Raw genomic sequence first — 10,185 nt, 5'->3', positions numbered from 1 at the left:
ATTTTGACTTATTTTAAACTGTAAGAACGTTCTTTCTCACTTTAATTACATTCACTGTTGCATTTTTGAGAAATTTATTTAAAAATACGATGCGACTTGAAAGAAAAGTACGCAAGTATCGGTCGCACATGGCACGATATTTTATATAAACCGCTCAATATATAATACAAGCGAGTAGTTGGATTGGAGAAAATTATTTGAAAATAATGATTCGAATTAGGATTGGTTTAAACTGTTGATAATCGTAATCATTATAACGTTAATACTTTGCAATTTTGTTAATAATTTACTTCTAGAAGAAAATGCATTTACACTTTTATTAAAAAAGTTTTTTTATATTCTTATTGATTGTAAAGGAATAAAAAAAAAGAGATTGAAAATATGCAGCTGATTTAAGAACGCGTTCTTTGATCTGTTGTGTAAAATTAAATGAAGAATGGCCGGGAAGATGGCGGCGGCAGAGTTAAAACATGATAATGTTTCATCTTATGAAACTGTGAAGAGAAATGTATCGACAGTGACACTACATAGAGAAATAGAATGTTATCAATTCAGATTGTTAGACTTATTTTACTATTTGACTTCTGTCAGTTTTTTTTTCATGGACTTAGCAACAGGTGAATGAAGAATAAAAGTTTACTATACTTGTCTTTGTTTTAATGAAAGATGATGAAGTTTATCAATGAATATATGTTAATAAATATAAAGAACCATTGACAAATCAATTTATGTTCAAAACATTCTATGTATAACGTGAAATATAAAAGGTTTTATAATTCTATATACATTGTTTATATTTGTATACTTTTTGTGATATAATGACAGCTATAGTAATGTTATAGTTATGCCACTAATTTTATGCAGTTTTTATTATCATTTATTTATATTTAATACTGTATATAAGGAGTATGGACTTCGATTAAACATTTTTCCTTTTTTTATTAAAACAATTCATACACAAATGATAACTTTTTAACTTTTATATTAACAGTAAACATAGATTGTAACATGAAAAAGACTCAAACTTTTTAAAATAATAAAAAATATAAATGTATTTATCGCATGCATGTAAAAAGCCTATAAAATACTTTTGTTATAGATAGTATTATATTTATGGAGTACTTTTTGCAAGGCCAGTTTATTTGGGGATGCTTTGCTTTGAGTTTTACAATTCTACCTGCAGGTGTTATTCAGATGTTTAGCTTGAGATGGTATCACAGTGATGGTTCTATTAAAAGTATACATTGGGCATTACATTTTTTGTTCTTAGGAGTATTACACAGGTATTATTTTAAAACTTATTTCTATCAGTTTATAATTTACTTTTTTGTTCCTTTTTTTTTTAAGAGAGAGAACAATTTTATTTCTAGGTATTTAATTTTACTTTACGCTACAATATATTCGTTAAGGAGCAAACGATTTGTGAAGGATAAAAATTGGGTATATAGACAGGAAAGTGACATATGCATGCTACACTTATTTGAGTCTTTTATGGGAGCTGCTCCACAATTAATATTGCAATTATATGTCATGGCAGTATTACATCGTACACCACCATGCACAAGTAAGAACAATTAACATGGTTATTTTAATTATAAAATCCTACAGCTGTTATCTCTATGGTAAAAATCGCTATTGCTTAAGTATCATTATCAAGCGTTAAATGCAATTATTTATCACATTAATGGTTTCATTTCTGTTATTAAATACTTGTACTTATTAAATGGGTAAATAGGAGAAAAGTTTAAAGTCATTTTCGTAAACCTTATTAATTTTATCAAGCAATGACCTAGGAACGTTTTGCATGTATTCTTTAACTAAAGTAGTTGTTGTAACTCCACGTGGGTTTATATTTTTCAAATCATTTTTTTCATACAGATATTGATTTAAACCTAACTCTTGTATTAAGAACTTTTGATCCCTATCAAAAGTATCAAATTTCAAAATGTAGTTATACTTGATTAGACAAGGTTCACATGTATCGACAAACGGTGCCCAATGTTCGTCAAAGTATTTTTCTTCTACTATGAACTGAAGAAATTCTGTAAATGTTGGTTCAAGTTGGGTTTCATTTGGTTTTCTATATTGATGATACTTGTGTGCAATGTGACGTCCGAATCTTTTATAATAATAATCTCTTCCTTCGATGTGTTCTAACTTGTCCCTATATGCGGATACAAGACGTTCAAACGGGTGGCGTACAATTAGAAATTTTTTCGTTTTATTTAATTTCTGTAATGAAAAATATGCCTTTGAAAAATATCTCTGCGATAAAAATGTAATTTTAACATTATGGATTATTTATATATCACATACTTGATATGCCCTCTTGATATCTCGATCGCGTGGAAATGCTTTTCTAACAATGGTATTTATCTGTAGCACATCTCGACGAATTAATTCCATAGCTGTCTCTGTTAATACACCTCCAAGTGTAGCAAAATGTTTCATCCAAGTAGAACTTGCTGCCTTATAGATGGGACACCATGATATCCCGTGTTCTCTACAGTATTTTAAATTTGAATAAATACATATATTTTAAAAAACAAGTACAGTAGATCATTCTATACTCACGTATCAATAATCATATTAGACAGTACATTGTCCAAATTTGAATCACTTCTACTAATGATTTGACAATACTGTTCTAATTCGTCTTTTCTGTTACTTAATTGAACCCTTACGTTTTTCATTTCTTCCATTGATAGAGTAGTTACAATAGATTTGTTATTAACTAAACTGCTGTGTTTGTAATTTTGACTATTAATATAACTTATGATTTTCAAGTGTTTACTCGTATGTAAACACGAGTTGCAGAGTAAACTCAGTAAAAGTATAAACGACATAAATATTATGGTAAATATCATGACTAACTTCGGTAAGGTAAATTGCCTCTGTAAAGAAAACACATTTTCAGTATAAAGGTATTCCATTATTTATCAGTAAATAAAGGAGTACTTACTTGTAATCCTGAAAACATGTTACTAGAAATGTATAAATACTTTGTTTCTAACAATAACAAACGTATTATTGAGCTAAGTTTTGAATTTACGAATTTGATTCTTTCTTTACATACATAGAGCCTTCAATAACAATATTATAACACTTTTCATAATGTTATAATTTAAGAAAAAACTGAAATTCAGAGGCTCCATAGTTTGACTTCCTTTGATCCGCCCCCTAAAGATAACAAAGACAGGAGCAAAGATATCATTGACAGTCTTCTATCTGTTTTTATAGAATACGTCAGGATTCAATTTAACATTCTATTTGAAAAGCATGCAGGGCTATAACTTCAAAAATAATGTTCTCTTGCCTGAGTAGGGTGGGTGTTTCAGGTGCTAAAAATAAAATGGCTTTCACTGTCACTGTTGCTTATCAGAGGATTTGAGAAAATCCATCGTTTTGACAAAACTTATCCATGAGAAATTAAATGTTATTCAAAGTGTGAATTTTTATAATTTTTAAACGAACAATTGAACAGGTTTATCTGCCATGGTGTCCTTTTGTTCTTTGAGCTGGGCTATCGGTACATACACAAGAGCAATGCAGAAAATAAACCCTGGTCATAACGAAGCCACATGGGTTGTATTAACTCTACAAGGTCTCTGGCGAGCTGGAATGCTAATATCTAGGATAGCTGTGTTGGTTCTAACAGCCCTCTGTCTAAGAGAATGGTCTTTATTGTTTCTTGGTAAGCATACCGTTGTAACACCATTCAAAATAATTTTATACAGCCAATCACAATGTGCATTCCCTCTCTAATTATTACAGGACTCCATTGGCTGTTAATGACCATTTGGGTAATTCTTCAGAACACAGACTTTTGCCCTACCTTTTGGGAAGAACGTATTTATAACTGTATCATAGGATTTATTTATTGCTTCGACTTTTTCAATTTGCGCGTAGGCAAGTCTCGGTACAGAGTACTTGTTTTTTATTCGATCATCGTGACAGAGAACGTGGTGTTCTTAATCGTGTACGTATTGTGTTTCAAAGATGCTATAAAGTCTGAGGAGATAGCGATAATAACGAGTTTGATAATCGGAGGGATGATGATCGGCTTGTCGAGTATGTTAGTTTATTACGGAAAATTTCACCCGTCCAAGTTCGGAGACGCGTCTAAGAGGAACGACGAGAAGACGTCCGAGATGGTAACCAACAAAGCCGCCACTCCTAGATCTTTCAAACAGTATTATCCGAACACGTTCGCATCCTCGTCCTGTTCTATCGATCGCTCTCAAGTGGCCACCTCGGAAGAAGCCACGACGGACAAACAATTTTTGTTAACAAACATCGTGCAGAACTCGGAATGCGCGGAAAGCGGCGTCGCGAATCAAAGCTGCACCACCGAGAACGAATCGCAGACTGCCGTTTGCGTTGTGTCCGAGTGCGATTCGGCGCACAACAACTTTTCAAAAGACAAGAACGTTTCATCGAACGCATTAGCGAAGAACGCTTTTCCTGTATCGGAAAAGGACGATGATTGCAACGACGCCAAGGAGGACGTTCATCGTCAAAAACGTAGAGGCATTTGTTTACCAACGACGCACGGTTTGGACATAGACAAAGAGGTATCCACGGAAGACAACTCTTGTCTCCCCTTGCAAAAGAGACGGGCGATCTGTTTCTCGACCCGGTTGATCCTCGAGATGGAGGACAACTTGGAGGAGAAGGTTGCTGCGGATAAGAAACGCGACGAGTTAAAGGAACGTTCTCTCGCCGACGTATGCGACGATCTGAACGGTATCGCGGTACTGAGGGACAGATTGAAAACACCGACGATGTTCAACAACGCTTGCGAGAAAATTTCCGAAACGGAGAAGCTGTCGAAAGACGAGACGATGAGCTGCGTTACCTCAATACACGATTACGAGAACGTTTGCCCGTTAGGTGTAGCTAGACCACCCTGGTGCATACGTAGTTGGAAGGGTTACACGGACATAGAGACCTACATCCACGACGACAGCGTGGTCAGGGACAGAAGGAGAGACACTTTAACGAGCACCACCACCGGTACCACTTACAGTTCCGAGTTTTCCGACACTACGTGCGCCAGTTCGCTGTTGCGAGGGATTCTGAAGCAAGACGACTACCTGGACACGCTCGCGTACGATCTGATAGATCCTCGAGAATCGAAAACCATCTACACCGAGGATGTCCCTGGCAAACGGGCCTCCGACATGGACGAACAAAACTCGATGCTTTACATCGCTAAACCGGTGGTGATCGACGAGAAAGGAGGAATGTTCGCGTTGGACACAATCTTGGAGGAGCACGACGAAATCTCGACGGACGAGTACGCTCGACCGGGCTGCGATTCCGTCAGCACTCTGGTGAACACGATAGATCAGATTAGGAAGTATACGGCTGAGAATTCACCGAGACACGTGTACCATACAACCGGTACACAGTGGGAGGATTTCGATCCGAAGAATTTAATCAAGAAGGCACAGCTGACCAGAGCGTTGTTCAAGAACGATCTGAAGGATTCTGGTGCCTGTAACGGGAATTATATTAATCGTTTAGACGACTCGGATGCTGTGGTCCGAGGGAAGTGCGAGATAGACGCTATTAAGGATTTAGTAAGATATTGTGCTATAGAATCGATCAGAAAGACACCGTTGATAGACGCGATACTGTCCGACTCGCCGATTCTAGGAAACAAAGCGAAGCTGCAGAAGCAGCAGGTTTCCATCGCTTATAGAAAAGACGAGGAGTCGAAGGAGAATGATCTGTACGTTGAGATGAGTCCTCTGGTACCTGTTGAAAACATTAAGGTTGTACATAATAATTTATCCGAGCCCCCTGTATCCTGTAACGTAACGCTCGCTAAGCCTGTCGAAGATAAATCTCCGGACACCGTGGCAAATATTTCCCCGCAGTCGACGAAGAATCATCGGGACGGGGAGAGGTTCGAAGCGAGCTGCGAGAAGCGTAGAAAAGCTATCAATTTTCCCAGACGAAAGTTTTCTCTGTTGAAAGAGAAGTTCGAGTCGAAATCGCAGCTGGTATACGTTGTCACGCCGAACAACGCTATTAAAATTGGACAACCAACCGTCTCGGCCGACTCGGAGGCGTCGAAGAGAAACGTATCGGTGATCTTGAAGAAAACGTCCGACTGTACGAGGCACGATAAGGAAAATTTAGCTCCTATCGGTCGTGCCAAACGTACCTCGTCGAACGACAGATCTCAGGTAAACGGAGAGAATAGTGACTTGATCTACGAGAACGACAAGTCTTTGTGCAATAATGATTTAAATTTAAAAGAGAGAAGACATATATTCTTGGAGCAGGTTCTATCGCCACCGAAACTTTTGACCTGGAACAAAAGAAAATCCCTTGGCGGGAGCAGCGTGAAAAAGTTGTAGGATTAATAGTTTTAAGTATCAGAATATACTCGTTTCGTAGGGTAAAACTTTTTTACGAAAGTGATATTTAGTTTTACATTATAAAGTTTCTATTTTTTTACCGTGTTTTATCGATTAGCTTTTGTTCCTGTTGGAAATAATGTTGTACATTTATCTTAAAATCGATCATGACACGATGACAAATTTCTCAATATACATACGTGTATAAATCGTTTTTTATACTATCGAGACAATTCAATTGAAACTAGTATTATGTTTTTTTGTTTTTTTTTTCTACATAGGTAACGAAGGAAGACAATGCTTTCTTTTATTAAGTTTTATTACGTATGTAAATCAATTGCATCTCATTGCCAAGTACGATATTATGCTATATAATATTGTAAATCTGCAATAATTATACATACGAAAATTATTTTTATATACAGCAATGTTATATATAATAAAAGACTTTTTACATAATGTTGTTACGTTCCTTTAAATGGCACTCGAGAGCATTGCACGTGTTCGTTATACATAGAGAAATAGTATTTAAATGAATGCGATAACGTCAGTGTATAAAGATATTACTTATCGGAATCGTACGATATTGCAATAAAAAAAATAGTGCTATTTTTGATCGTAAAGTGACGTTCAACATATACTTGTTCGTTTAAATTCTCATTTTTAGAGACGTATCATTTGCTACACTATCGTTTACATGATTCTTAATTACACTTTCTTCAACTAAATTTCTTATTAAAAGTGATTGTATCGTGCAACGTGTCGTTTAACAATGCAAAGTGAAAAATATCATTGAGAAGTACGTATAATAACTTACTCGAACAAAGTAGAAGAAATGAACGAATGAAATTAAAAAACTAATCAGTCTTTTCAGTTGAATCTTTCGTTTTTCCCCTAACTGTGTGATATGTACTATAATCGGCAGTTAAGAGAATTTTATTAAAGCATATTATTATACGTATCGTTTACGTACCATGCTTTATGAACACTGTATCGTATTTGACAAGTTCTGAATTTTGTAAATTTTTCTTTAAATGAATTCGTCGCGTAATGAAAATAAAAATTGAAATCCGAAGACATTTTAAATGCTTTTACAGACGCATTGCAATTCTATATGATTATTTCGACGCAGAGATGTTCGCTTTCAAATCAACGTACTCTGCCCGTTACTTACGTTTCCGTCATACTTTTTTATCCACTGGATGTGACAAATAAGCGGTAAACTACGCAAGTTATTGCATATACGTGTTCCGAGAGAATTCTTTCGTAGCTCTTGAGCGACCTGATGCAGAGACTTGCCTTTTGTCTCGGGGATAAGTAGAAATACGTAAACTATAGTGATGAGGCACATAAAACTGTAAAACAGATACGATCCGGCTAACGTTAACGACTCTGAAAGAAGAAAACCATTAAGTATTAAGAAGACCATGAAGAGAAATTTGAATAGAAAAACTTACTGGCCATCGCGCTAACCGATTCTGTGGCAATAATATACGTTATCCAAATAACGATGGAAATAAAACTGATGCATCTTCCTCGTACCGCTGCAGGGAAAACTTCGGTGAGATTCAACAGAGGCACCGGACCAAGTCCTAACGCGTACGCTGCTTCGTATACGAGCAACGTTATTACCGCTAAAATACGTAAACCACCGGTGAGACCCTCGGATACAATGATATTCTGGGTCTGCAATGAAACGGTTATCATTAAAACGACTCTCACCGAGTGAGACGCAAAGAAGTAGAAAAGAAAAATGGCTTATACTTCGCAAGACGCTTTGATTTGTGTCCACGTCTCTGGACTAGGGGCAATTACGGCTAACGGAGTTGGCAGTAAGGGAAACGGTGGCGGAGATCCGGTAGGTAAAACATTTTGGACTTTAACATCCTCGCTGTGATGATTCTTGCAGTGAGTATTTACAATGTCTAAATTGTCGTCGCCTCTGTCTATAGTGGCGAGTAAAGATAACAATGATATCGTTGTCATGCAAATAGTCGCCGACGTGATTAATGCTGTTCGACGTCCGCATCTTTCAATTATGACGAGAGACAACATCGTGCTGAAAACCTTGACGATGCCAAGTGATATTAATGCCGTAACTTCGGCGATGTCTGTAAAGAAGGAATACGATGGAAATGAATACGTTTCAAACGAAAGTATTATAATCTGGAATACTTACTGGAACAAATGCCTAATAGCGCGAACAATCTTGGGGCGTAATATAAAACTTGCCGTTTACCGGTGCTTTGTTGCAGTATCAGCAAGAAAGCCATAATTGTCAGAGTCTCGAATACCGTGTACCAAGCATTTTTCGACGACGTCTTCGAAACGTTTGCCATTCTTTTGTAAAGTAGAAACGGCGGAGATCGTTGAAGAAATATGATGGTGACGATACACGCGGCCAGGGCAGGCACAGCCGTTATGCCAATGGAAAATCGCCACTGATAATCTATGTTTTTCACAGCGGCAGCGATAACGGAAATCAAAAATCCGGCAGCTGTGCCCAGTTGATACAACATTATGTTGTATCCGCGTTTATTCGAATCGGATACCTCTGCCATGTATACGCAGTGAGCTACCGCTGAAACGGATCCTGAATATCCGCAAATTATCCGTGCGATAAGTAATAAGATGTAATGATTTGCCAGTGCCGACAATGTTGCGCCAAAGGTCAGGAAGATTAGCGTCGATATCATCGTCCAGCGTCGGCCAAACGAATCGATTAGAAAACCTAAAAGATGTATTATCGTTAGCATGATATATTTTCTTTTTACAATTTCGGTAAGCTATCTTTGTAGACGTACCACCGGTTAAACCACCAAGAAGAGCTCCGATGAACCAAATGCTTATTACAAAATCTTTTTCAAAGCAGTTCAAGTTAAACTCGTGCTTGATCAAAGGAGCTATAGGTTTTGCAATACCCATATCGCATCCAAAAGCGATACCTGCCAGAATTGCAACCGTAGAGACAAACACATTTTGATTCCCTGATGTTAACGGCGTCAAATTTTCATTCTGCTTTGGAAGCGGTTTTCTCAGGGTTTTCGTGGGTAGACATTGATAATTTTCATTTGGTACTTTACTTATAGATGTTTCGACAGTTTTGTTCGCGCTGTTTAACAATATTGCTGTATCTTCTTCGTCCGACATGGTTCTTAAATACAATAATCAATAGTTATTGCTTTTACATCCTGAAAAGTTAGGAATACGTTGTATAACAAAGGATATGCAAAAAGAGAGTTAATTTTAAAATAAGCAAGCGATAAGTTTGTGATCTTTTTCGGTACGAATTATGACAAAAAGGAATTGTTTTGCGCGTTTGTACGATCAACTTGTATTATAGGAAATCATTTTAATAAGATACTCACCAATTACGCGGAACAAGAATGTAAAACAAGATTGCTGTTTACTTCAGTCGATTTGACATTTGCGGTTTGGATTTGTACGTAGATATAGGAATTGACAGTTCTCGTGACATTTAACATCGCAACGCCATCTTGCGAAGACTTACAAACAAGAAGACGCGACGCTGTGCGCAGAAGCGAGGCACAGCCTCACTTTCCCTTTCGGCATCAGACCGCGTCTATCGGAAATCTGAATAAAAAGTAATGCTAAATACAGGTAACGCTAAATAAGCGTATAAAATTAAAGGGAACCTTGAAACACTTGTTCACTTTCGTTGACGAAAGAATCGAACGAAAATTCGAAGAATACGTAAAAGTGAAGAAAAGAATATCGAATTTACGATTTCGAGCGATTCGAGTTCTCGAATTTTCTCGTGGATGTCGCTGTTTGTATCTTTTCGCGTGGCTCC

General features: G+C 36.9%; 3 protein-coding genes across 6 annotated transcripts; 1 reads left to right on the top strand and 2 right to left on the bottom strand.

The window, feature by feature from the left end:
- The first annotated feature begins 422 nt into the window (after window positions 1–422).
- LOC114876592 lies at window positions 423–6,830 on the top strand. Of its 3 annotated transcripts, XM_029188264.2 has the most exons (5): window positions 423–617; window positions 1,100–1,283; window positions 1,371–1,564; window positions 3,485–3,694; window positions 3,775–6,830. In XM_029188264.2, exons 1-5 carry the CDS (start codon window positions 437–439, stop codon window positions 6,369–6,371), a joined length of 3,366 nt encoding a protein of 1,121 aa, XP_029044097.2. In that variant the 5' UTR covers window positions 423–436; the 3' UTR covers window positions 6,372–6,830. The 3 variants fall into 3 exon arrangements, with proteins under 3 accessions (XP_029044097.2, XP_029044096.2, XP_029044098.2); XM_029188263.2 differs by having other exon boundaries at window positions 1,100–1,564; XM_029188265.2 differs by having other exon boundaries at window positions 551–617; window positions 1,104–1,564.
- LOC114876597 (carbohydrate sulfotransferase 9-like) lies at window positions 1,472–3,572 on the bottom strand. Its single transcript, XM_029188276.2, has 4 exons — window positions 2,963–3,572; window positions 2,575–2,894; window positions 2,317–2,503; window positions 1,472–2,232 (listed from the first exon to the last, which is right to left on the bottom strand). Exons 1-4 carry the CDS (start codon window positions 2,978–2,980, stop codon window positions 1,720–1,722), a joined length of 1,038 nt encoding a protein of 345 aa, XP_029044109.1. The 5' UTR covers window positions 2,981–3,572; the 3' UTR covers window positions 1,472–1,719.
- LOC114876596 (solute carrier family 2, facilitated glucose transporter member 10-like) lies at window positions 6,404–10,074 on the bottom strand. Of its 2 annotated transcripts, none has more exons than XM_029188275.2 (6): window positions 9,740–10,074; window positions 9,176–9,525; window positions 8,551–9,102; window positions 8,136–8,482; window positions 7,829–8,057; window positions 6,404–7,763 (listed from the first exon to the last, which is right to left on the bottom strand). In XM_029188275.2, exons 2-6 carry the CDS (start codon window positions 9,519–9,521, stop codon window positions 7,516–7,518), a joined length of 1,722 nt encoding a protein of 573 aa, XP_029044108.1. In that variant the 5' UTR covers window positions 9,522–9,525; window positions 9,740–10,074; the 3' UTR covers window positions 6,404–7,515. The 2 variants fall into 2 exon arrangements, with proteins under 2 accessions (XP_029044108.1, XP_029044107.1); XM_029188274.2 differs by having other exon boundaries at window positions 9,176–9,562; window positions 9,740–10,073.
- Between the last annotated feature and the right edge of the window lie 111 nt (window positions 10,075–10,185).

Source organism: Osmia bicornis, chromosome 11 (genome assembly GCF_907164935.1).
Source record: "Osmia bicornis bicornis chromosome 11, iOsmBic2.1, whole genome shotgun sequence".
NCBI classification, from domain to species: domain Eukaryota; kingdom Metazoa; phylum Arthropoda; class Insecta; order Hymenoptera; family Megachilidae; genus Osmia; species Osmia bicornis.
This window is presented reverse-complemented; position numbering and strand designations above follow the sequence as displayed.

Excerpts from the sequence above, each read along its gene's own strand:
- LOC114876592 (XM_029188263.2), top strand. The coding sequence starts at position 437 with ATGGCCGGGAAGATGGCGGCGGCAGAGTTAAAACATGATAATGTTTCA. Across the intron at positions 618-1,099 it reads TTTCATGGACTTAGCAACAG|ATAGTATTATATTTATGGAG; the intron begins GTGAATGAAGAA and ends CTTTTGTTATAG. Across the intron at positions 1,565-3,484 it reads TCGTACACCACCATGCACAA|GTTTATCTGCCATGGTGTCC; the intron begins GTAAGAACAATT and ends ACAATTGAACAG.
- LOC114876597 (XM_029188276.2), bottom strand. Across the intron at positions 2,504-2,574 it reads TCTAATATGATTATTGATAC|AGAACACGGGATATCATGGT; the intron begins GTGAGTATAGAA and ends AAAATACTGTAG. Across the intron at positions 2,233-2,316 it reads ATATCAAGAGGGCATATCAA|AAATTAAATAAAACGAAAAA; the intron begins GTATGTGATATA and ends TTTTCATTACAG.
- LOC114876596 (XM_029188275.2), bottom strand. The coding sequence starts at position 9,521 with ATGTCGGACGAAGAAGATACAGCAATATTGTTAAACAGCGCGAACAAA. Across the intron at positions 9,103-9,175 it reads TCTTGGTGGTTTAACCGGTG|GTTTTCTAATCGATTCGTTT; the intron begins GTACGTCTACAA and ends TACATCTTTTAG. Across the intron at positions 8,058-8,135 it reads AAATCAAAGCGTCTTGCGAA|ACCCAGAATATCATTGTATC; the intron begins GTATAAGCCATT and ends GTTTCATTGCAG.